The sequence below is a fragment of the Schistosoma haematobium genome, chromosome 1 (assembly GCF_000699445.3).
Source record: "Schistosoma haematobium chromosome 1, whole genome shotgun sequence".
NCBI classification, from domain to species: Eukaryota; Metazoa; Platyhelminthes; class Trematoda; order Strigeidida; family Schistosomatidae; genus Schistosoma; species Schistosoma haematobium.
Genome location: NC_067196.1, coordinates 14,581,572 through 14,608,622, shown reverse-complemented (window position 1 = coordinate 14,608,622; position 27,051 = coordinate 14,581,572). Strand labels below are relative to the sequence as shown.

The 27,051-nt window shown below is 34.5% G+C and overlaps 1 protein-coding gene across 3 annotated transcripts in view; it reads left to right on the top strand.

Moving 5' to 3' along the window:
* The window catches only part of TUF1 (translation elongation factor Tu), a 37,916-nt gene extending 16,787 nt beyond the window's left edge, over positions 1-21,129 (top strand). For 2 of the 3 annotated variants that reach the window (XM_051210923.1, XM_051210924.1), the window contains exons 6-7: positions 1,131-1,307; positions 8,559-8,742. Coding sequence is in view for 2 of the 3 variants with exons in the window: in XM_051210924.1 (XP_051073219.1) it covers positions 1,131-1,307; positions 8,559-8,669 (288 nt within the window). In the remaining variant the exon portion in view is untranslated. Of the gene's footprint in view, positions 1-1,130; positions 1,308-8,558; positions 8,743-20,228 lie in introns of those variants that run through there. The other variant, XM_051210922.1, reaches the window with a different exon arrangement.
* The last annotated feature ends 5,922 nt before the right edge of the window (positions 21,130-27,051 follow it).

Below are 27,051 nucleotides of genomic sequence, written 5' to 3'. Positions count from 1 at the left end.
GTACATAGCATTTTACGTGGTGCATATTTGAATCCAGGATGATCATTTATTTCTGTGGGTATGAAGTCAAATGATGCAAAATATTTATCCCACCTATCTACACTAATAGCTTTCTTTTAGGTAGTTTGAAAAGAATATGTCACCATTATCTCACTAAGTTCAACATTTCACATATCCATTAGTCCAGTTCATGAATCAAAGGATTTAACGATACTTAGAGCACCTCGTTAGTCTAATTGTACATAAAATTGTATGTTAATTTTATCATGTAAAGTCATATCAATTCACCTACATGCTGTTTGGATCTAGTAGCTGTGAAGTTCATTTAAAGTCAAAAAGCGTCTGTTATGAGTGAATAAATAGAACACTGGTTGATAGATGAACGCAATTTTACGATGTAACTAAGCGATACCTTCATACGTGACTGAATAGTAGACTTAAACTTCCTAGAGAACTGAAATCAAAGAAAAAACAACTGTCTAGAAGAGGTTCTTTCTTTTAACATGTTTGTATACAAATTATTGACAGAAAAAGTAAATATGATTAGATGTCATAAGCTATTAAAAGAAATTAGTTTTGTATGTCACTCACTTCAATAAATTAAGACCTAACTGTTGAGCTCAGTTATTGCTCATCAAGATTATGCTTCGGTCTGGACACCCGGGCAGTATCACAGCCCTCATACATATCCAAAGAGATCTGTGTGGCGCATATGTATTTGGTGTCTCCTTGTACCAATATCTATATGTTAAAATAAATAATAAAAATAAAGATTATGCTTAGTGTGGTTAAACTATTCGGTTTGTGCGTTAACATATTAATCCCCCTGTTGTACTGTTATGTGATTGGTCACACCAGTTGTGTGAAAACATCAGTCAACTATTTCGGTCTGAGTAAACGAACGAGAGTTCGAATGTGTGAATAATTGTTAATGATTCGAATCCCGAATTAAACCAAAATGCAACTCTATACATTTTCACATTTTACATCAGTTTCAACCAACTGTCCATAAAGTTTTTAAACTATTCTCAGCATAAAAAAGTATCGCATATTATGTTTCCTCCAATTATTTCTCTTATTTTACTACTGCATTTTTCATAAAATTTCAGTGAGTTTTCCAAATTTTGCAGGTGTATATGCTTTCAAAGAAAGAAGGTGGTCGTGCTAAACCATTTACGGGCAATCACCAATTCCATGTTTTCAGTAAGTCATGGGATTGTCCTGCTGTTCTAGTACTCCCTGAAGGGAAGGAAATGGTTATGCCAGGGGAAGATGCAGCTGTGAACCTACACTTCCATAGGAAAATGGTTAGTCTCATCGAAATCAAGTGTCTGTTATCAAACTTTATTGAATTAAATTTTTAAGATACCTAATAACTCGACAAAATTCGCTTAATTTGAAAATTCGTACTATCAATATTAAGAATCGAAAAGACGATTCAGACACAGTTTGCGTATTGTACTTCAAGTTTCATATATATCTTGAATACATTCTGGTTAATCTTTGCAAATGGGAAACAATTAGTCGGAAAAAAATCAAACAGTCCAGGGGTTTTTGGTTTTAGTTGCTTACTTACGCTTGTTACCTCTCGTGGAAAAGCATAGACTGTCCATCAGGATTCTTTAACTAACCCTGTATTAGGTAATCCTTTCCAGTTGTTTCTAATCGCCATTCATTCTTCTGATACCTGTTTCCAGTCCCTGACGCATATATCTCGTGGCCTTACGCTTTTCCTTTTGCCTTCATGATTCCAAGTTAGGGCTTGCAGTTTGATGATTTTTTCGACCTATGTCCTGTTCACTTCTAGCGTCTTTTCCTATTTTTCAGCTGGAAGTTGGTTTGTTCTCTCCCACACTAGGTTGTTGCTGATGGTATCCGGCCAATAAATGTTGAATATTTTATGTAGACAATTGTTTAGAAGTACTTGTACTTTTTTGGTGATGGTTATAGTAGTTCTCTAAGTTTCAGCTCCATACAATGCAACTGTAAATCCAATTGATTGTTCGACAATGATCTACAGTATCATGACTTGATCTGTACACAACCGTTCCTTACGGAATACAGCCTGCTGATCTCGGGTTTGGGTGCCTACTGAATCCTTCATTCGGTTCGACAACACTCCGTGGAAAACGTTTCCTCATACTGATTGGTAGGTGACGCCTCTGTGGATCTCACAGTTGCCGAGATCTTTCTCTGATATTTTGATGAGGTATCTTTATTTCCAATCTGTCGGCACTTGTTCTTCCTCCGTTTGAAGACTCCGGGTGACATGGTTCAGAATCGATCACAATAACATAGGTGTATACACTCTTTGTCTTGCCTGAAACCCTGATGTTAAAATTGCTTTATGTCTTTCTTTCTACGAACTAATTCTTCCTGTGTTATCAGTCAGTCAATCAGCTACAACGTAGAACCAGGTACATATATGCATCGGTCAAAGTTGCTACACCTCACTAGCACAACAAGATCAACAATGAATTCATAGAACTAGTCACTTCAATGGTAGTAATATATAAAAGAAAGATAGCATATAAGAATGTAATAAAGGGAAAAAGAACTAGTTCGTAGAAAGGGAGGTATAAAGTAAATTTAATCTCATAGTTTAAGGCAAGACAAAGAGTATAGACACCTACGCTATTGTGATCGATTCTGGGTCATGTCATCCAGTCTCCAATCACTGGATAAGATAGTTTCCCGGACCCCAACCAAGTAGTCTACATCTACCAATATGGCTCAGACCAGAAGTTAGTGAGTCCAAGGACTGATGTCACGTTTTGGTTTGGCCGCCCCTAATTCCCTTCCAACCATCTCTAACACCCGTTAGCATTGCACGACGTGGTAATCGGTGTTCAGGCATACGTAACACGTGGCCCAACCATCTCAGTCGATGAAGATTAACAACCTCATCAACTGATTTACCATCATTACCTAATACCCTGCGTCTAACCTCACTATTACTTACCAGGTGATCCCAGCAGATGCCAGCAATATTTCTAAGGCATCTGTGGTCAAATACTAGTAGCTTACGAGTGTCTTCTACTCTTAAAGGCCATGTTTCGCTGCCGTAAATTAAAACAGAACGGACTGCCGCGCAGTATACTCGTCCTTTTATTGATATACGGATATCTCGCCTTCGCCATAGGTGACGTAAGTTGGCAAAAGCCAAGCGAGCTTTTCGAATCCATGCTGAGATTTCGTCAGACACCGACCCATTAGGGCTGATCAGACTTCCAAGATAAGTGAAGTTGTCAACGCACTCGGCTACTTCACTCTCTATCCTTAGTTCAGGTGTTGACGCAGACCAGTCCTGAAGCAACAACTTGCATTTAGAGGGAGAGAAGCGCATTCCAAACATTCTGGCATTGTTGCTCAGTGATACCAAAAGACTCTGCATTCTATCAGCGTCTTCACCAAACAGGACTATGTCATCTGCGTATTCTAAGTCGATAAGTGGACCTCCTGGAAGGAGGTCAATACCCGAGAATTCAGTCGACGAGAACGTTATTTCCATCAGTAGGTCTATGATGAAGTTAAACAGAAATGGAGAAAGTGGCCAGCCTTGACGGACACCGCTTGAGGTTGCAAAAGTAGATGACAGTTCGCCATAAGCTCTGACTAGACTAGTAGTGTTCGAGTAAAGAGCCTTTACAAGGTTTATGTACTTCTGAGGTACGCCTTTCAATGACAGACACTGCCACAGAATCTCGCGGTCTACCGAATCAAATGCTGCTTTTGAGTCAAGAAAGACCACCATTGTCGGACGTCGATATGTATGCCTGTGTTCTAGAATCTGACGAATGGTGAATATGTGGTCGATGCAGCCATGACCAGGTCTGAAGCCAGCTTGATTCTCTCGTGATTGCAGTTCACGAGTCTTAGTTAGGCGTCTGATAATTATCGAGGCTAGTATTTTAGATACTATATTAGTTAAACTAATCCCTCTATGGTTGTCACAGGATGATTTTGACCCTCTCTTATATATTGGGACGATAAGTGATTGCGACCAGTCAGATGGAATAACGTCTAACTCCCAGATTTTAGCTAAAATATTAGTCAACCTAATCGCTAAAATTGAACCACCATCCTTAAAGACTTCTGGAGCCAATTCATCTGGACCAGCTGCCCTTCCTCGTTTCAGATTAACTATAGCCTTTTGAACTTCTGCTAGAGTTGGGGGACCTACTTCAATGTTCCATTTACACTGTCTGGGAATGGAGGGTAGTTGTAGAGTAGCTGAAGGCCAGCTGAACTGTTCCCTAAAATGTTCCACCCATCGTTCTAAACGTCTGGATTGGGAGCAGATGAGAGTATCATCTTTTTCCGAAATAATCTCACTTACACTTGACTTATTAGTTCCAGTTACTTTTATTAGTCTGTAAAGCTGTCTTGTGTTCCGTATAGTCTCCGCCTTTTCCATCTCTTTTGCTTTCGTTGCCCACCACTGCACACGGTCGTTTCTTAGACTTTTTCTTAACCTAGATCTGATTTGTTGTCGCTCTTCATCATGTTCAGAGCCTAATGGGACGAGTTTGCGAGAATCCATCAGTGCAATAGACCTTGAAGAAATCCATTGGTTCTTTGTAACCCTGTGGTTTAAATCACTGATAGATGTCACTGCTGTTTCCACAGCTGTTTGTATATCTTTCCAAGCAACATCTGGGTCGGCCTCGTTTTCAGAACTACCAAACTGTGACCTCAGTTGTTCCTGGAACCTACTTTAGGTTTTCTCGCTATTCAATTCAGTTCTAATGGGTCTTTTTACTGTGGCTTTTTTGCGTACAGTGAGGCGCAAGCAGATGCGTGCCAGTATTAGGGCATGGTCGGAGTCCAAGCAGGTACTCCAGTATGAACGACAATCTACCGACCCTCTCCAACGATGACTGATGGCAATATGGTCTATTTGAGTCCATCGTTGTTTTGGTGTATGGGGTCGCCATGTTAGACGATGTCTCTCTTTATGCTTAAAATTTGTGTTTGCTAAAAATAAACGATTGTCTGAGCATAGTTGCAGCAGATGATCACCATTATCTGTTCGCTGTGTCGGAATACTAAAATATCCACCTAAATCCCTTTCTGTTTGGTTTAAACTACCTATCTGAGCATTAAAGTCACCCCCTACGAGTACTATGTCTGAGCGTTTAGCTTTCTGAAGAAGTTCGGACAGCTTTCTCTAAAATTCATCTTTCACTTCAACTGAGCTGCAGTCGGTGGGAGCGTAGGCAGAAACGACAAAAAAGGCAACGACGTGTGTCCCTATTCTTACGAGTTCTTACGTAGCCGTTTAGCCGAACAGCACATAAACGACTGTTGACGGGGATCCACTCTAACAGTGCTTGTTCCGCCCTCATGCTTAGTGATATCCCTACTCCTGCTAGTCCACGAGAGCCGGTCATCGCGTCACCAGATACACGGAGGGTGTGTCTCGTTGGCTCTCCGTTTTGCCGAGGTGAGGTCAAGTGAATGACCACACTGGGATCCTGTATGCGTGTTTCAGAGACACTGCATACATCAAGGGTACGAGATTCCAGGGTTTTAGCCAAGGAAGCCTGTTGACTGATTTGACATAGGGTGTGTACATTGAAGGCTCCAATGTGTAGTTTGGAGCGAGGTTTCAGTAGACCTGGGACAGTGTTTTGAGCACTAGAATCGTTGGCTATGGTGACATTTGAGGAGAGTCCCATGGTAGCCGATGACCAACGATTAGTTCATATGCCATTTGTTCTTTTAGGATACTGGAGCCCATGTGCACCATTGGTTTGGAATCAGGGTTTTCCAACTCCCCTAGGTGGACTCTCCATGTCCACCAACCCGGTTAAAGCGCCGGACATCCGCTTTTCGTCCTCCCAATTTTGTAAACAACATCCCCGCCACGAGAAGGCAGTGAATAGGGCTTCCCTAGCAGAGGCTATGTACGCGTGACCATGTGAGAGCATTTCGAGAGGGAGAGCGGACTCCCCCTACTCTCGGCCGTACCAGGGCATTCGGGGGCTTCTATCATTATACATAATGTTTTTGTTGGGGATGTTAGATCCTAGATCTCACTTGGTGAAGACCTTATTTTTTTGACTTGATTTTTAAAATTCAAATTTCTTCGTTTTCGCACCAAAAGCGCTTTTTAACCTTCATATCGTGTTTCCCACGTTTGATAATCTTAGACAGTATTCGTCCGTTGTATCTTTTACTATGCTATTTTGTAACGGTTCCCAAGGACAGTTTTATGCTGTGTATACGTTTAATTTGTTCCTGTTGTTGTTGCTCGTGCTTCTGAGAGTGTCCACCTAATAACTACGACCAAATGAGGTTATAAACCCGTGTGGGAAATTAGTCTTATGATTTTTAGTTGATGGTTAGGGTTAGGAATTAGATTTAGAGTTTTCATCACGAACTGACATCAGCTATAATGCCAAAAATATCCAAATGGATGAGTGAATTTCGCACCATAAATTATAGTCTCATCTTGTAGCTGACTGACTGACTGACTTTTTCCTCTCAAGTCTTCCTGAATAGGTCGTATATCTGAAGTTACTTCTATGCCTGACTTCAGTGCTTCAGTTGGTATGTTGTCTGATATCTTCGACTGTTGGGGTGGTGAGAGCCACTGCACTATATGCAGGTGTTGTTTCGATGTTCGATGGATTTAGTGGAACTGGTCTATTCGAGTGTTCTTCGAAGTATTCTATTCACCTGTTCCACTGTTTTAGAGTCTCGGTGATTGGTTTGCCTTCTTGTTTTCGACCATTGTCTCTGTTCTACTACAGTTCCCAGCTAGTTTCTTCGTTGTATCATATAGTTGTCTCGTACTTTCTTCTCTTGTAGCTTTTTCCACTGTCATTACCAGATCTTCCATCCACGTACTTCTGCTTATCGGCTCTGATGCTTCTCTTCACGCTGTTGTTTGCTTCTATGTGTTCGGAGTGTCTTGACTTTTTCTGCTACTGTTCAACTGTTGTTAATTGCCGTTTCTTTGTCCTTCCTTTCTTGAATTTAGCCCAGCGTATCGATAGAGATTCATTTTTTCCGAAGATGCTTTTTGTGACCCAGAACCTCCTGACACGTTGAAGTCAGTACTTCTTCAATCCCTTTCTAGTCGTTCCCGATTGTAGCTTCCTATTATTTCAGCAGATCTTGTTAGACTTGTGATCTATTTTTGAGCACTATCTCGAATTCGTTGAGTCTTCCAATGTCTCAAAATAAAGCAGTATTAAACTTTCGTAATGCTGTTTGTCTAGTTTTACAGTGTTTCTTGAGCTTTAGTTTCATCTTGGCTACAACTATATGGCATTCTGAAGCTATGTCAGCTCTTATCCTAGTTCTCACGTCTTCCATTGATCTTCTAGATTTTTCAGTGCTGCAAATATCCATTTGGTTCTTTGCGTTATGATTCGGTGAGACCCATATAGCGTTGTGTATGGGTTTGTGGGTGGACATATTGCCACTTATGACCACTTTGAATGCAAAAATTTGCAAATCTCTAACCATTTTCGTTCCTTTCTTCCAGTTCATATCGTCTTGTGATATCTTCACACTTGGTGTTATCCGTTCTGACTTCGTCGTTTAGGCTTCCTATCATTGCGATCCCCTTCTTTTGTTTTGAATGATCCTTTGATTATTCTGAACCCATAAGATTCTGATCCTGTAAGTACTTTCCGTGTTATTTTGAATGGCATCAGTGAAAATACTTGTGTATGCGAAGCACTTTCTTCCTCATGACCTGTCAGGGTACAACAGCATCTCTCCCGAGGCTATCTTTTTTTGTTCACCTTGAGTCCAATGGATTTCACTTATTCGGATCACCACCAAGTTGTATCTCCTCATCTCAGTTATTTAGCTGGTTCTCCCAATCTCCAACATTGTTCGTATATTCGATATATAAATATTAATTGTTGTCTTGGTTGTTAGAAATGGCATCAGACTCGTGAATTCCGAAGAATGTCGCCTTTCACCATAAGGCATCAATTTTCCTGAATGAAGATCCTTCAACTCGTTTAAATTGTTCTTGGTTGGAGTTTTTTTAGCAAGGTTGTTTTCCACAGGACGGTTTGTTGATCCCATACCCAACTCTCCTTTATCTGGTTTCGGGACCGGCACTAACCCTAGGTGGTCCACAGACGGAGATTTTTGGTATAACGTTAAAATACTTTTTGCGGTATAATACGATAATATTATAATATGAAAATAAAACTGATCAGGGCGACCAAGTTCATAACACTTCTAGATTGGATATTCGAATGATCCTCTATAAAAAGATCAGATCACGTTACCTCATACTTGGTTGACGACCGAAAATAGGAAACCAGAGTAATGCTAGACAATACTTTATTGCACACTGTTACAAACAGTCACTCAGTGAGTACGGAGTGGTGATCAATAAGAAAAATTAAAGCACATATTTAAGAGTAAGTAATCTGCGTGTCTGGTTATAAATACTCACCGTCAAATCACATTTACTTCCTCTACTTCACATCACTTTTAATAGACAAAATTAGTTACATGCTTCTGTAGCTATTTACACGATAGATCTTACTCGTTTTTATAAAGCAAACTTTTTATTGTTGTAGGCTCTTGAAGTCGGACAGCGTTTTACTATTCGTGCTAGTTCCGCTACTATTGGTTATGGTGTTGTTGGTAAAATCCTCCCTGGTCCAGGTCCATTCGCCTGGTCTAAATAATGTCCAATTATATTTGTAATTATTTTCAACTTTTGTGCTTCATCTATTACTGAATAAATCCTTAGTAAGAATATAATGTCTTACTATTTTATCACATTGATAATCTTGTTTCGATCATCTTCAAAAGCCTTTTTTTGGTGTACACAGGTGCTCTTTATTTTTTGATACTCATTCGTCACCATTATATATTGAAAAGTTGGTCATAAAGTTTATTTTTCGAACCGTATAATACATTTGCGGTTATGTAGCTTAAGATTTATTGCGCTTTATTAATTATCGACCAAAGTTGCTGCACCGAAAATGATCAGTAACAATAAGCTGTAACATTTTGAAATTTCATTTCTTTTGCTTCCCAAAGTTGTGATAAATATATGTAGTTAGTGAATTTAGGACATACAAAACTTATCTATCATTAGTTTCCTAAATATCTTCCACGAGTATTAGGGAGGTTGCTTATCTGTTGTGACATAAATTGTTGTGTATTAGTTAGTAAAGACATAGTTCACATCAGATATTATATAAACCCAAAGAACCAAACAAATATCAGTGAAGTATACTAAAATTTGTAAGTTGGTACCTATAGTGATGAAATATCTTACGGAAAAATAAATCATTCTAATCTCCAGCACATATTAGGTGTGTTTTAGACATTTAAACGGACTTCACGTTTTTAAATTGCTAGCCTGATATCTTTTAATACTAACCGCTAATCTGAAAATTAATTCTTAATTTTCATCAATTAGAAAATATGAATTACGTTCATAACTTCCTGTACCAAAGAGGTTGAAAGTCATAGATAAATCGTTCATTAAACAGACGAATGGACCGTTCTGTTTCTTCATTTTAATGAATCTTATTGTTTAGTTGTAATTCTGATACCTAAATATTACGAAATATGGTAAAATAAAATAAATGTAAATTAATTTTTCTGTCTTGAACATTTTTCAACCAACCCTATTTATCGTAGACAGTTGACTTTAAAATATCTTTTACATTGTAACTGATGTTTGAATTAACTTGTTTTAATCCACTCTCATTATAAAACTTACAAAATGTCAAGTGCAAAGTTACAGACAACTATACACTTGGAGATATAATTTATTCAACGAAATCTAAAGTGACGACATTGAAACAATTATTATTTATTGATATAACGAGCTAGTGATAGGTTTAGCACTCAAGAGCTAATTTATTACCGTGTGAACTACGAAACTGATGTAATTCAATTGCTTGTGAAATTTGGTCATCTCTATTCTGTTAATACTTTGTATAAAAGTGTTATTTTATTATACAAAAATTATTCTTCTGGTAAGTAGTCCTATCTTTCATCCCAAACCATCCAGGTTCTTATGTCAATAGTTTGGATTATTGTATTTCATCTGTCAATCGGCATTCCGTTTTTGTTTAGTAGTTGAACCATAAAATCTGAACTCATAACAATCATGCAGAAAGCTAATTGATGTTTAATAACGAGTTCCGTTTTAGTGAATAAAAGGTAATAAACAAAGAAGAGTAGTACTGCTCTGTGTTATCGAATTACGTTTTGACTCAGTGTTTTAAATTGAAGGGAAATATATATACAGTTGAAGAAAGATACCGTCCTTTCAATGCTACTAATTTGATTTATGTGACAAACGTATGACAAATCCAGGCACATGAATATCTGTTATGTTAAATAAAGCGAAAATGATGTACTGTTTGCTATGTACTAAAGAAGTGCTAGTTTTGTGTCGGTGTAAACTTGAGTACGAATTACCTAGTCATCAACTGAAAACGACCCTTCTACTCACTAGGATGACGGATGATTTCTCAGCCTTGTTGATGGTTAGATAGTAGATAAACTTATCTATTCCTTCAACTAAAGTATTTTCAAACCAAACGATCCCTGCAAACTTTCCATGGTAATATCGTGTTAACTGGTGAATGTTTAGGTCACTAACGTTGTTGGACTTAATCGATATGTCGGAGGCATACTTGTATTAGATAAGAATGGTGTGACCAACCAGCTAACGTCGAATTCGCACCTATCACCACATATCGTATATTGCCTTTTCATGCTAAGAATCGACCACCGATGGAGTTATATAGATGAACCTTATTAGGTACGGAGACTGTGAAAAGTATGAATCTTATTGTGTGGTATGAGGAATATACTGCATAGTTTGGATTTACCGGTCAATCGTATAAATTGTTGTCTGAGTCTAGTTGAGTTACTGTATTGTTGGATAAACATGAACACATGGATTAAAACCCATTATCAGTCAACCGATTGGGTATAAAATAATTAGGATTAACAGTGCCTTATGTCTATACAAACCAATGCATGGATGTGTGCTCAAGGTTCGTGATGATGCTGTCAAAAATATTTCCTTCCTCCTGGTTTTATGAATAATTATTGCAAAAGGATTTCGTACTAGTATCAAGAAACTATATAGTGACCTCTCGTTTACAATCGGTACCTAACTAAAGGTAATTGGTGGGATGAACTATCTCCAAATAATATAAATTAAGACGATTCCTAAAACTTTATATTAGAGTCAACACACATGTTTCACGAAGTTGAACGAGCGTCATTCTACTCCGGTTACATTCATCACTATTTCAAAACCCGTATAGAAAGTTGTGTTTTTCTCAGTAGATACTACTATGCCTAAATGTTTTCTTGCAGAACAAAACTCCGTAACTGTTCTATATGTTTTATCCACTAGATAGCCATACACTGAGAACATACGTCTGAATGTTATTCTCAGTGTTTTGTCTAGTACTGTGTCAAGCTCACATGGATTGTTCTAATCCCCAAGCAGGTCAAGTAAACAATTTTTTGAGTCACTTTGATCGTGTCAATTATTCGCCCATCAACCCTGATTTTTTTATATGAAGATGTGTGTGTATCACTTCACTCCATTCGGCGTGTTTTAACTCTGTCAAATTTAACACTGGTTTTCTCCAGTCTGATTCTTCGCTCCCCTGCTTTTCATTCTGAATGTCTGTCTGGATAAACAAGTGCTTAAAACAAATTCCTACAACTTAAAACGTGTTTAGCTTCTTATCATTGCGGTCGCACGAACGGGTTTAGCCTAAGTAATATACGGAGTAAGATGGAAGATTTATGTTCATAGCACATTTATACGAAGCCGATCCCACAAAAATTGGAATCCAAGGATCAACTCGTTTTTAACGTTACCAATGTCAGTCGCGGGCTTGATAGCTGAAAATCTGTAAGCTTCAAAATACTAAATATTCACACAAATTCGGATTTAGTTTGCTTCATCACGACTGTAGCTAATAGAAGTTTGACAACGAACTAATTTATTCTAAAGGATATAGCTATAAATTTCTCACTATTCTGGTAATTTCTCTTTTTCATAAATCAGTTGTGTAATGTATTATTTCTTGTTCTTACTTGAAAATTGCTTTCAATCCGTCGTCGTTTATTGACCTTTACTTAGTCTTGCACTGCTAATCTATTAAGCTGTATGGCTGTTTATATATATTTTTGATGTCAGTTCTCAATATCTAAAAATGTGTTTCCATATGGTTTAAAATTTTTTGCCTAGAGTTTTCATATTTACTATCATAAATATTCATCCACTGTACCATCTTATAACTCGTCCGTACTCGGCATTCTTATTTTAATGTTCATTAGACCGAACGATCGTTTTCGGTAATTTTTTATCAGGCTTTACAGTTACAAATCCGAAGTCATTATATAAACTTCGATAGAGCAATGAGAAAATGGAATTAATCTGAAAAATGTGATGTATTGGCCCTATACTCGTCAGGGCATTTTCTAAGAAGAATTGTAACAATTCAATGAAACTTTAGGTAAACAAAGTAATGAAGGCGAGAAAAAAATGTTACATCGTATAAAAAGAATGGGAAGTCGTCGCATTACCCTAAGTCATAAAATGACTCAAGGACTACCAGTGTAAATTCAAGGTTATGACATTGTTTTTGTACGTATAAGAGGGGTTGAAATTTACGAATAGCCAAGGCTTCAATGAACCTAAGGAACAAGTGCCAAGATGGCTTCAAAACCAGTTAATGTCAAATGTTCCGATCAACTTGGGAAGTAGAAAACCATGTTCATCGACAGCGAAACAGGATTGAGACGACGCACAGAACTGATATCAATACAGTTTAAAAAACTTTGAAAATTTGTCAAGGACTAATTCTCTCGCCCTCATTACTTTGTTTACTTGAACATTCATTTAATTGATTGTTAATAATCTTCATATAAAATACCCTGACGAGTATAGCGCCAATACATCACATTTTTCACATCGACTCCATTTTCTCATTGCTTTATCAGAATAACGATTGTGCTCTGTTCCTTGTATACTCCATAAGAATGTCCAAACTACTAATCTTCAACAATATGATATAATGTAAATAATTACTACTACTGATTCTAGGTTATGAGTAGTTAAAGTAGAACCTTAAAATAAATGAGCTCATCTTGCGCTAAGATTTTTATTCTCTCTAGTCTAAATTCTATACAAATTAAGTTTGCTAGAACAATGCTCTGGAGTTACTTGAATTAAGAAATGGAAAATGAGGGACTGTTTTTACCCTCAAATGCCTTGGTATGTCTGACAGTGGCGAGGGTCAGCTCTCCCTCTCGAAATGCTTTCACACTGCTACGCGTATACAGACACTGACAGAGAAGTCTTACTCATGCCGTCTCGTGGCATCCTGAAGGAGACAAATGGTGTATGAACTTATCGTTGGTCACCGGCTACCATGGGACTGCATCTCATGACGTTGTTCCACTACCTTGTGGATTAAACCCTCAGGTCGAATGTTCAGGGCGTGGTCCCCTAAGGAAAATACGTGTTTCGGTCTGGGCACCCAAGCAGTATCACAGCCCACACACAAAGCAAGTGACTTGTGTGGCGAGTATCTGTTTGGTGCTTCCTTGTACCAATATTTATGTGTTCAAATAAATAAAATAATAATAATAATCAACAACAACAACAAAAAGAGAACGTTGATATTTCTCAAAGTTTTACCAGTCAACAGGTGATAACTAAGTCTGTCATTTGTGATAGGACCCTGAAGATTGATCACAAGGTAGTATAAATTAGATCAAGGTTAGTAATCAGTTAAAATACATAGTGTAGGCATTCCCACATATAGCTTGAGGAGATTTAATGTCAGTTTGTTATAAATTAGGCGTTTTCATGGTTTAAACTGAGAGGTGACAGTAGTTAGACTGCCACTGAAAAGCTGAAAGCACTGAATGGGCGTTTTGTGATAGTATGCGACTCCTCGGCAAAGGCCATGCACGAGCCCGCAACCGGAAATTCAGACCAAGACCATTAGTTTTCACACGCGGACGCCTAACCTCTAGACCACTGAGCCTGCACCTAGAGGTGTACATGTTCAACTTTGACCAATTCACGATAATGCACAACACTTATTGCCTGCAGTGAACAACTGCCTAACACTCTATGTGGTTGAACTCAAGTGGTCACGGCTCTTCACTAGAACTCCACAAGTTGCATTTTGAATGTAGTCACTTGTGATCACATGATGATTTTTAGTATAGAGAGATTTGTGAAGATTGTAGAATGTTCCTAGCTCCAATCCAAAAATGATCTCAGCTTTTATTAATAGATGAGGTTTGTGATTATTAAAATGAATGAGTAAAGGAATAAAATAAATAAATGAAAAGCAATGATGTGGCCGAGTGACGATTGCTCACAAGGAGGAATTGTTAAGTGAAATCCCCGAATGGTTTGACGTCAAAGCGAAGGCAACTACCAGCCAGAATAATGGGGTTTCTTTCTAACTTTACAACATGGTTCCATTCAAAATATTGAACGCAAGAATGAATATGATTGCGAGTCACTTAGCAAATAAAAGATTTGAGGATATGGAAACATTAACCATACACTCGCCAATGGAATTATTCTCTAACCACTAGGTCTAATCCGTGACCCATCGCATTGAAAATAATATGTTTCCATTTTACTCACAAAAAGGGGAATAAATAAAAAGAAAAATGCAACGCATGTATGTAACTGTAGTGGAATTTAAATATGCAGCCGAAAAGTATTCTTTGATAAGTTTTTTTTCAAATATATGTAGGCCAGCAAAATCTAAGCATGAATGATACTGTGGTGCAAGTTTTTACTGGTGAGAAACTGAAAAACATAATTAATTACTGTACTTGCTAACAAAGTGTTAAACAAATCTGAAAAAACATACCAACACGATTAGTTGTTATAAGTCTTTATCGTGTGTAGAGTGTTAACGTTTTTCATGTAGCAGTTGGGATTCAATTTATAGACGGTATCAGATGCATAATGTCCACTGAATGCAAAAACATATTACGGTTTCACCATAGAACATAGATGGATTCCTCAAAGTTTGCGAAATTCTTGGGATATTTTGAGTAAGTCTCAAAACTTTGAAGAGACTCCCCAAGCTGTTAAAAAATTTGAATTTTTAACAGTTAATATAAAGGGTTTTCCTCAATGTTTGAAACTTTGGGGGAAATTTTGGGAAAAATCCGAAATCTCCTCAGGTCTGGCGACAAAATTTTCACCAAAATAGGGTGATCGAGATCGTCCTATTTATACTAATCAAACTCTAGAAGCTGCGTTGGGAGTTGTGACATTTGTTCATAAAACTTTAGGTGAAGAAATTGTCGAAGTTTATTCTAGTTGATCTTTGGAAGTCCGGAAAAGCTTGTTTAGCTCACGTATTGACTCTTAAGCACGCTATTGTTTATACATTACGTGGAATTAAAAGAAACTGGGTATAAATATCCACCGATTCTGTAGTACAATCTGCATCAAGTCAAGGTTACAGTAAACATTTTTGGTTAATTTTTTTGTGTTCACTTTTCAAAAGTGCGACCTTCCCCGTAAACGAAATATCACAATCGATGGATGTTGCGAGACAGGTGCAAGATCTAGAGTAAATTAGCGAGGATAGTGATCCAAAGAACATATAAGCATAATTGAGTTTTAATGTATTACTTAATATCTGTATATGTTTTTATTTCATTTTATAAAAGGCTTCTTTCGAACTATTATTTCCCGTGTTATTTTTAAGCTGGCTTCACAAGTATTATTAGTAAGTTTGTCACATATGGCATCGCACAAATTTGTCGTAGGCACCTACAAAAATTGGCCATACGGGACTACCTTCCTGTATTGCTGAGAACATGAAAAGAATTGATTATGGATTATTGTATATTTTATTGCAACAATATTAATGCGAACAGTACATTCGTTACACGTCATCACGGAATATGTTCATAAAATTCAGCTTCCCTATATTACTAAGGTGAACGCGCATTTTATTGGTAACAACAATTTTCTATACACGTATGTTGTCCTGGAGTTGGCAGCTGCGCAGTATTGTTACTACTAGTGACCATAAAAAAAACAAAGTCCATACTTTGTACGTTGACGTTAAGAGTAAATATCATCTGCACATAACAGAACCATGCTTTTCTTACACACTGGAAAACCGTCAAAGTGTTTTCGAATTCACCCCACGTCAAAAACCTCTAAGATAGGATTGTCTGCGGGGAGTATCAAAATACTTAACGCAGTATTCCTACTGAATAAATGGAGAAAAAACTCTTACGATTACAAAAGAATAAAAGGTGAAAACTCTCCTGCTGCTAGCTATAGGTCAGTAATTAAAAAGCGCAACACAGTGTTTTTCTTCAGCTGAATAGAAGATAAAAACATACGACGTACATGACTGTATATCATTCGATGTCCCTTGAAATAAAAGGGTCTCCTCAAGGTGTACATACTACTAAATTAAGCTAGCTGACAAACACGCCACCGACCTCAGGAATTTTCAATTTGAAATGACTGCCTTAAGACAAGTCACTCAAGGTCGCTGTAATCGTAAGCTCGCTTTTTTCTTGTGCCGGATTTTCCTTCATTGGTTAATACCCTGTTTTTTCGGTTCACTCATTAGCTTTCTTAATTTAGATCCTTGAATCATCGAGTTTAATAATTTGATTTTTTGCTTAAAATTATACCGCTAGGATATATGTTGATGATTTAATTAGTACCTTTCTGCTTCTTTATGATTTACTACATTCGATAAGGAGTAATTTTTTTTTGTTGAATTTACTGTCAGATCACTTTACAGTAAAATTTTGACCGTAGTTGTAAGTTTTTCCAAACTATGTATTCCTTCAAAAACTCTATTTTTGTTGTCGATGGACTGTTTGATTTTTTTTCTATCTGACAAATTATCGTGTAACTATGTATCTACTGGTTCGTTCAATTAATTTCCATTGATAAAACTGAAGTCCTTTAATAATACAAATTTCATTTGAATACCAAGAATTAATTGATTTTTGATTGAATCTTTATTGGAATAGATTAATGAGAATGTATCTGTATTTCAATATTTTACCTAGATATTTTTACCATTTAATCAGTCAGAAAATACACCAACAACAAAAAAAGACAGTGAAGGTTTGTATAAGAAGTTGTGCATAAATGAAATTTGTTATTATTGAAACATTTAAGTTATTCATTTAATTCTAATTTGTCAGTCGATATCAATACAAAATTATGGATTAATGCTTCAAATGGTTTGTGAAGTACATGTACCTCTTTAATATTTATGTATAAATAAAGTAAAAATGATCTGAATAGTGATTAAGAAAGAAATTATTTATTTATAGTAATGTCTATATACATTATTGTCAGTGATATTTAGAAATATGACTCAAAAATTAACCTACTTATTAGTAATATAAGTAGTTTCTAATAAACTTATATTTAGAAGTTTAATGTAAATAAATTTAGGTATTTACATAAAAAAGTTAAAACAATAATTAAAGTAACTTACTTATCTTTGTATTACAATTGGTAAAAAATGATTTTTTTAAATAAAATAAACTCTTGAGAAAATGTACAGAATATATCTTAGCGTGAAAGAAATATTGTGATTGATAAATAAATGGAAAAACTTTGCACACTAAACCGAAAATACTATTTTTATTAAAAAAAACTTCTATCTGAAGTTTGTGCTGATGGTGTCGTTCAGAAAAACGACGAAAGCTTCACGATTAAACCATCCAGCTCAGAGAACAAAACTCCATCATTTGAGCTACAAATCTCCTCCACCATCTTAAAATCATATGAGCGTAATACGCTTCTCGTTGTTTGAAAATAGGTGAACTTCGCCAAAAGGCAAGCTTCCACTCGAGAACAACTGTATTTTCCCCACGAGTGTCTTCGCCAGCATAATCTACCAACAAGTGTAAGATTAAAAAGAAGTGTTTGTTCAACTTATCTGAGTTATTTGTATTATTATATTTATTTTTCGATTACATTTATTTTTAGTTGAATAATAAGCTTTTATTGAGTAAAATGTATAGAAATATATTTTGTGAATTTAATTCTTCATTAGATTGATTACATATGCTACTTAGTAATACAGAGGTTTGTGTTTACTTTTGAAATGATAGTTTTCCCTCTAATTTTAATTGTAATCTAATAAATTTAATCATTTAAACATTAAAGAAGATGCTCCAACATTATAACCTAATATGTTGGAATCGCAACAGTAGCTAAGTTAACTCACTATGAATTAAATGCAACTGAGACAATTCATAGTTTCGCATATCATAATCACAGAATTTACTTTTAAAACTTCTATTCTATTCATTGATTTACAATTTTTTAGGCTTTTTGTTTAAAAACAATTGTAGTTAGAGTATCATTACAATAATGCAAGATGTACATTGGATCAACTATTTTCTTCAAATAGTGACTAGTAATTATCGTGAATTTATTTTAGTTAAATTGAACGTTACTCAAAGTGGAATAAACATTTTATAAATCAAAAAGTCAATAGTTGTATGACAACCATAGTTATTTCAACTAATGAATACATGGATTCAAATCATACAATTAATATTAATACTCACGAATTTGATGAACTACCAAATAATATAGAATATACTTCATGAGTTCAACTGATAGAGACCTTCAATCATTATGCTATGATTCAAATGAAATTTATAAGGATATATATATATATCTATATCTATATCTATAAATATAAATTGGATATGTGAGAAACGAGGGGGAAACCATAAACAAAATATCATGTGAAAATCTTTAATAGATACCATTTAACACTTAATTGTCTACCTTTTAATAGTCATGCAAAACAGCAAATAACAAGTTACTTTATTATGTAGTCAAATAACTATTATATTTGTACATCTTCAAAAAATTCTCAAATAATACGTCAATAAAATTGGATTGTTCATTATAAATTTAATAAAATCATCTTTAATCTGAACTTAATTAAATGTTGAAGTAGTAAATAGCTAATTCGAAGAACAACGGTAGTATTGAATGAAATCACGGTCAGTCAGTTACACTGTACGACCAGGCACATACATGCATCGGTTCAAGTTGCCACACCTCATTAGCACAGCAAGATGAACACTGGGCTCATAGAAGCAGTTAACTCAGTGGTGTAATATATAGGAGAAAGATTGCATATAAGGATACAGTACAGGAAGAAAGAATTAGTTAGTAGAAAGAAAGATATGAAGTGATTTTAATCTCTTAGTTTAAAGGAAGACAGTGAGTGTATACACCTACGCCATTGTGATCGATTCTGAGCCATGTCACCAAGAGTCTCCAACCATTGGTTACGATAGTCGTGCGGACCTTAAACAAGTAGTCTGCATCTACCAATATGGCTAAGACTAGGAGTTAGCGACTTCAAGCACTGATGCCATGTTTTGGTTTGGCCGCCCCTACCTTTCTTCCATCCGTCCTCAACACTAGTCGGTATTGCGCTTCGTGGTAATCGGTGTTCAGGCATACATAGCACGTGACCCAACCATCTCAGTTGATGAAAATTCACAACCTCATCAACTGATTTACCATCATTCACTAATACCATGGGTCTAACCGCGCTATTACCTACCCGATGAAATCACAATTTACAAATAAGTAGATCTCAGTGCATTTTATATAGGAGATATAGGAAATATTTATTTCAAGTTTTGTCATCCTAGTCAATTTTTATTATTATTACTACTGGCATATATATATATATATATATATATATATATATCTTTAGATACTGCGATGGTATTTTTGTATGATCAAACGATCTTGCTTGAAGTATGCCACTTTTGCTGGCAGATAAAAGTAGTAGGTAGCAATGTGCAATGCCTGGCAGAAGAACAGAAATGAAATCGGAAAGAAGTCAAAATAACAACAGAATTAGAGGAATTATAGGATAGATAAAGGACAGGGCAAAGAAGATTTGCAAATGATGTATTTAATATTATGCTAAGCAACTGTGTAACAGTGCATTAAACAATAAATTGGTATTCCCTAACTGAGTTTTCGCTTACTTCGCTTCAATATACAGAAAACTATTCAGTTTTTCTACCGTTTAATGAGGTGCAAATTCACTCGAAATATATTTCAGCTTTATATGATTAATCTTTTACTTTGTCCTTTTCACTGATAAAAATTTTTTCATTATTAAACTATTTGACGTTTAACTGACTAAGCTATGTTTTATTTGGTACAGTTTTCTTCTCTGAGCTGTATGATTCAATCATGAAGTTTTCATCATTCTTCTAAACGATATCATCAGCACAAACTTCAAGTAGAAGTATCGTGTCATTCAGAAGAACAATAAAAGCTCCACAACCGGATCATCCAACTCATAGAACAAAACTCCTAATCAAACTCATCTACCCAAACCACTAATCTTCTCCATCATCTCATAATATTTTATACTTTTTAGATTATCATAGAAATGTATATTTATTATTATAATAATTTTTACACTAACACAATAAAAATGAAACGATTCAAACGAATTTCTGTTACTATTATTGTTACTATTACTATTATTATTATTTTTGCCACAAATGTTGACAGGTGATATGTGTAAATGATTTCATAATTATTACTTAAGTTATTTAATACTATTCAACCTAGAAAAATAACTACATACATACAAAAAAAAAGAAGTTATATAACATATTAACATGATCAGTGATACTAGTAATAGTAATAGTGATAATAGTAGTAGCAGCAGTAACAATCATTAAAAAAAAATTTAGGTACTATTAAAAGCAATAAGAGCTAACAATTATGATAAACAAATATTGAAGTATATTTTTCAAGCCAAGAATAGTAATTAATGAATTATTTTGGTGAATTTCATTTTCAGATATCATATATATATAGGTGTATGTATATACTTAATTATTGAAGTAATTAATTAGATTTTCACATACATTCAAATTTCATGAAGTTATTTTTAACTTAAAATATTGTTACATTAATTATTGGTTACTTAAAAAAGAGAGATTTTTATCTTTAGAAAAGAATCAAGTAAAAAAAAGAAAGGTGTTGGAGATTAAGATCAAATTCGAGATCATATTCGAATTCAATAGGATGATTAATGAAAGTATCAGTTGTTTTATTATTATTATTATTATTATTATTACTTTTTTTACATTTATTTAGTATAAAATTCATTTTGTATGTTAACTTATTTGACTAATGTATTATATGTACACACTAATCATTAAACATTATTACTATATATATATATGGTTAAAGAGTTTAAGATTCTAAGAAAAGAGTCTTATCAGACACTTAATATATACAAATTTTTTAAAAAAATGTTTAATTATACAAATGTCATATGATGTATGCTTAAATTTCAGGAACCAGTATGTATCTAAAATTGATATTGAACTTAGTGTTTCAGATAAATCACCGGATATCAAATAAAACAACAAAGGTCAAACTACATACGTTTTCATATTGTGATACGATTGTTTATTATTTTCTTAACACTTTGTTTTGCAATCTGATAAACTATCTAAGTACCAATAAAATAGTTTATGAGGCTTAATGAATAAATGATCGGTTACTTGAGACTATGAATAATCCTAAATCTCTAAATTCATTTCATAAGATATGTGGGAGAACTACATATATACGGTATTTACTAAAATATACGCAATAACCTCATTATAGTTAAAAATGAAAAACTAATGAAGATGAAAGATATCAGATAATCCGTCTCAAAAATCGAAATCCACAACCATGTTACGTAGGATCTGCTCAATAGTATGAAATTCCTTAACAATTTATTCGATATATATTTTTCCAAGCTTTATTAGGTGATCATTTTAGTCCTGAAATCTACGAAGCCTTACTGTTTACTGAATTAGATAAAATTTATGGAATGATTCGAATGAAGGAGTGATATATCTGAGTTGTTACTTATAGTTAAGCTACAGGTAAGTGAGTTTACGAAAAAAGTATACCAAATGCGAAGTTGTTGCAAATCTGGTGAAGAGGTAAGAAATCATTTTAGGTAGGCAGATAACTTACTTGAGCAATAGATATTTTAGGACTATTAAAAAAGGCAGTATTCTAGGTAAAATTGTGCTTTAATATCGCTATCACTTTTACTTGGAATGGTTTTGTGTTTCTCTAATATAAAGCTACCTTCAAAATTCACGGTCTTTAAACTAACCATATCTAGACTCTGTTAGACTATTATTATTCTCATAAACATATCCAGTAATTGAAGCAATCTCAGATCATTTTACGACATGATTTAAACATAAAATAAGAAAGATTGTCATAGTGAAGAGTTTTCTCTTCGGGAGATTTGTTTTTAATGTTATACTTACTTACTTAGACCTTTCACCCTTCGTGGAGGGGGAGAAGCCACCCATAAGTATTCTTCATCGGACAGAAACAAATCATCTGGATGTTAAAAGTTCATATCGAAGAAGATAGAAGGAAAGCAGATGGCTGTGAGGGAAGAAAAAATAAGAGAGATTAAGGCAATAGAATTCTCTTGTACACATAATTCTGTTGTTTTTTTTCAAATGCATAGCAAATATTTCGGGAATGCTTAGAAGACAGAAGATAACTGCCTTTAATAACACGAAACCGAAGTATCTTATAAACAACAAACATACTTCTATATAATTCATTTCGATTAGATGGAAAGAATTCTTATGAGCATTAACATTGAGATTCATCTACAGATTACATTGTGGCGATTGTATTGTTTTTAAAATAGGGTTTAAAGTACTGAAATCTTTGGATTATAAATGAATTCGAATAACGAAAATAAAATAAACTTGTAATTGTTTTCAAAAGGAATTGAATAAATTTATTTAACCGTAAATATACATGAAAATTTACCTTGTATAGATTTTCTGTTGTAGATGCGTTAATCAGTATGATATGAAAACAATGGATTTATTTTGTTAGATAAGGTCATAGTTTGCGAAACTTTTGTGTTGACATCTATTGGTTAAGTTAAATGTACATTAGAACTTACAGTTTGTTTTGAAAAATTCTACAGAAAATACAGTAAAGTAGAAAGAAATATATATTCTTCTTTCTTCAGTTATAAAATCTGTTTTAATTGTTGGTCACCATCTGTCAGTCAGTCAGTCAGCTACAACGTAGGACCAAGCACATATATGCATCGGTCCAGGTTGCCATGCCGCATTAGCACAGCAAGATGAACACCGGATTCATGGGAGTGGTTAGGTCAAAGGTGGTAATATATGGGAGAAAGATTGCATATAAGGATACAGTACATGAAGAAAGAATTAGTTAGTAGAAAGAAAGATATGAAGTGATTTTAATCTCTTAGTTTAAGGAAAGACAGGGAGTGTATACACCTACGCCATTGTGATCGATTCTGAGCCATGTCACCAAGAGTCTCCAACCATTGGTTACGATAGTCGTGCGGACCTTAAACAAGTAGTCTGCATCTACCAATATGGCTAAGACTAGGAGTTAACGACTTCAAGCACTGATGTCACGTTTTGGTTTGGCCGCCCCTAATTCTCTTCCAACCATCTCTAACACCCGTTAGCATTGCACGACGTGGTAATCGGTGTTCAGGCATAGTCACCATCTGTATAATTTGGAAATCATTTAATCTGTAATAGTATTACTTTGTATATTTTGGAACATTTAAATGAACTATTAAAAATTGCAAATTGTTTTCTTGTCTATGAATTCAATGATGATATACCTTATTTGCTCTTTGAAAGTTACACGGCTACATATTCTAGTTGTCTCCTGTAGTCTATTAAAAACATATTATTCCGTAAATATTCATGTGTGAACCCTTGATGTCAAGCTGTTTGACGATCATTGGAATAGCAATTACCAGAATGGTGGTTTGTAGACATCGTAATAATTTAATAGTTGAATTCATGAGTCATTTGAGGCTAGACCACTATGGATAACACTGGATGGCCGTCTCTTCCTAGTACGGGACTCCTCAACTGTGTGAATCTTTGACCCCACAAAAGGGACTTAAACCCATGACCATTGGTCTTGCGCGCGAATGCTTAACCTCTAGACCACTGAGCCGGCAGCCAGTGGTGTCAATGTCTAACTTCAACCACTACACGATATTGCGCGACCGTCCAAATATGTTGTAGTCTTTAAGCAACATAAAATAATTTTGAACACGTTCACTTACGCGTCTAGTTAAGTGGAGTGATATCTACCGGCGACAATTCTGCCTGGAACTCAACGACTGAGTGTGTACATGTGTCTAAACCGTCAGTTTAAGCTTTCAAACTTTACATAATAAGCCACTCAACCTGAATGATCTTCATCATCTAGCACACTAGAAATAAAGGTTACGATATCGAATCATAATATCACTAATTGCTGTACTGGTATCTCAGATAAATGGTGTAGATTATTTTAGAAATGGGACTTTGAAAACAAATAAATAGATCAGACCACCTATAAAAACTATCATCTGTTCATTGTATACAATTAAATTAGAGACAAATTTAGCTAAATTGTGTCGTTTAGATACTGTGGCAACTAGTAATGGTATTAATATTATTATTATTATTATTATTATTATTATTATTATTATTATTATTATTACCTGATCACGTGTGACACTGAACAAATTAAAACTTAATTATTGAACTTGTCTAAATGAAATCGGTGAAAATTTACTTTTAATAGTAAATCTTATTTGCATATTTTATGTAAGAAATTTTTTAAAAAATAATTTCTTGTTTCTTAACTATTAAATTGTATGTAATACATTTCTTGACACTTGAAAATATAAATGGCTATAATAAATAATTCGTATCACGAAAACAAACGACTCATTATATCGATTTGGTTTCAGCACATTTATAGCCATTTGAATAATTACTTCAAATGAATTATTGACATTTGTAATAAGAATTCATCTTACATTATCTTTCTTTTGGTGGTATTAATCACTTTAAGAATAAATTTATATATTTTAGGGTAATTAAAAGCTATATAAATAACATTATAACAAAGTTTCGAATTAAAGGCACAAATGAATGGAATATAGCTTCATTATCCGATGCATGGAATTCATTAACATCTGACCAAACCAATACATCACTGAAATGTTGAAGTATGTATATATATATACACTCCAGATCAAATGTACATTATTAGAATAGTTCAAAAATGGGTCAGATATTATTGGGCTGTTTGTCTAATACTTACAAGTTTCATACATTGTAGATGATTTCAGATAAACTATGAGGCTACCACCTGCTACAATTTAAACTAGAAGCAAGACTAAAATCTAAGTAAAGAAGCCTATAATTGAATAAAAAGTTTAAGTTGGCGAAGGTGAATGTCAATATAAAATAACTCTTTTATTTTAATATTTAAATCACTAATGTCATTTTGTTGAGTTGATAAAACAAATCAGTCTGAATGATCACTAATGGTTAACAAATAAATAAATAAATTATTTATTCTGAAAATAGATGATTTCAAACTATGTAGTCTTCTATTTGTGCTTGAGTGCTAGATCCCCAGAAACCACTTGGTAGACATCTAATTTTTGTAATTTTATTTTGAAAATTTGAATATCTCTTTTTCGCACCGAAGGCGCTCATTTTCACCTTCACATTGTATTTCCCAGTTGAAAGGACCCTAAAGGTCATTGGTTCATTACCCTTTTTAGTATGCTATTTTGTGACGTTTCCCAAAAGCATTTTTATGCCATAAATATACGCTTCATTTGTGTGCTTGTGGTTGTTCGTGTTCCTGGGTGCAGGTGAAATATACTTTTCCATCATCTGAACCGAGTCTTCTCCCTTTAGTTAGCAGAACTGGGACGGATCGGATTAATTTAGCTTGTCTTGTCATTGTGTCACTGAATCTCTCCAAATATAGCAATCTGTTACAAAGTTTACTTGATTTTCATAACTATACAAACTAGACATATTGTTTTTTATGCTGAAACATTCACTAAATTGAATCAATTTAGTTATTTTATTTTTCTTAAATGAATATAAATTACTGTGTTTTACCTTTTATAGTAGTGAAATGTATAGGAGGGTTTTTTTCAAGCGTATAGAGCTAATGTAAATTTAAAAAATTCCATTTTATTATTTTCCAATTCTCTTTCTTTAATCTATTATTATTATTATTATTATTATATGATTTCAGTAGTAGTAAAAGTACTTTATTAATTCGAAAAAGAATTTAATCTATGTAAGCTATTTTTTAAGCAGTGTATTTCTGTCGTAAAAGAATATTTTCCACGCTACAAAATAATCATTGAATCAATTTTTAATGTCTATTTATTTCAAGTGAAATGCGAAAATTGGGTACCAACATTATGAAAATTTATTTTATTTTTTAACAGATAAGAAAAGATTATTCACTACTATGTTTATAGAGTTTGATCAGATAGTGTAACACACAACTTTATTACCTATTATCAATATATTAGAATTGATTATCTTATAGAATAAGTATTGACACATTATCAATAAACATGATTCAAATTACTCGATATCTTTAGATCGGAATATGCTAATTTGCGTATGTTTAGCTAGACATGCATAAAACTCTTGTTCTATCTGGAATGACAAAAATAGCTATACTCTAAATAGGTAACTTTCATGACAAGCCGATACTAGCTGAGAAACCATTAAAAATCAGTATTGCACACTTACGACGAATACATTACTAAGCGATCTGAAACTAGATCGAAATAGCTGCCTTATACTCACTGATTTTCCAGCTGATGTATGTTGGTAATGGGAAATATCATCAACCCTTTTTAACAAAACACTATATCTCCTTCAGAAAAAAAAATCATTTTGTCAGTGATTCTTAGATGTCTCAATAGATGGATACTTTGTTATGACTATTCCTCACAAGACAACTAAGTAGCTTCGTACTACTGGACATTTTTGATTTGCTCAGCACTGAGCAATTATCATAGTCCGGAAACCTAAGACTTTTTACATGCTACGGTCCCATAACTACACTAAGTCCACTACAATTTCATCAGACATCGAGACTATGTGATCACA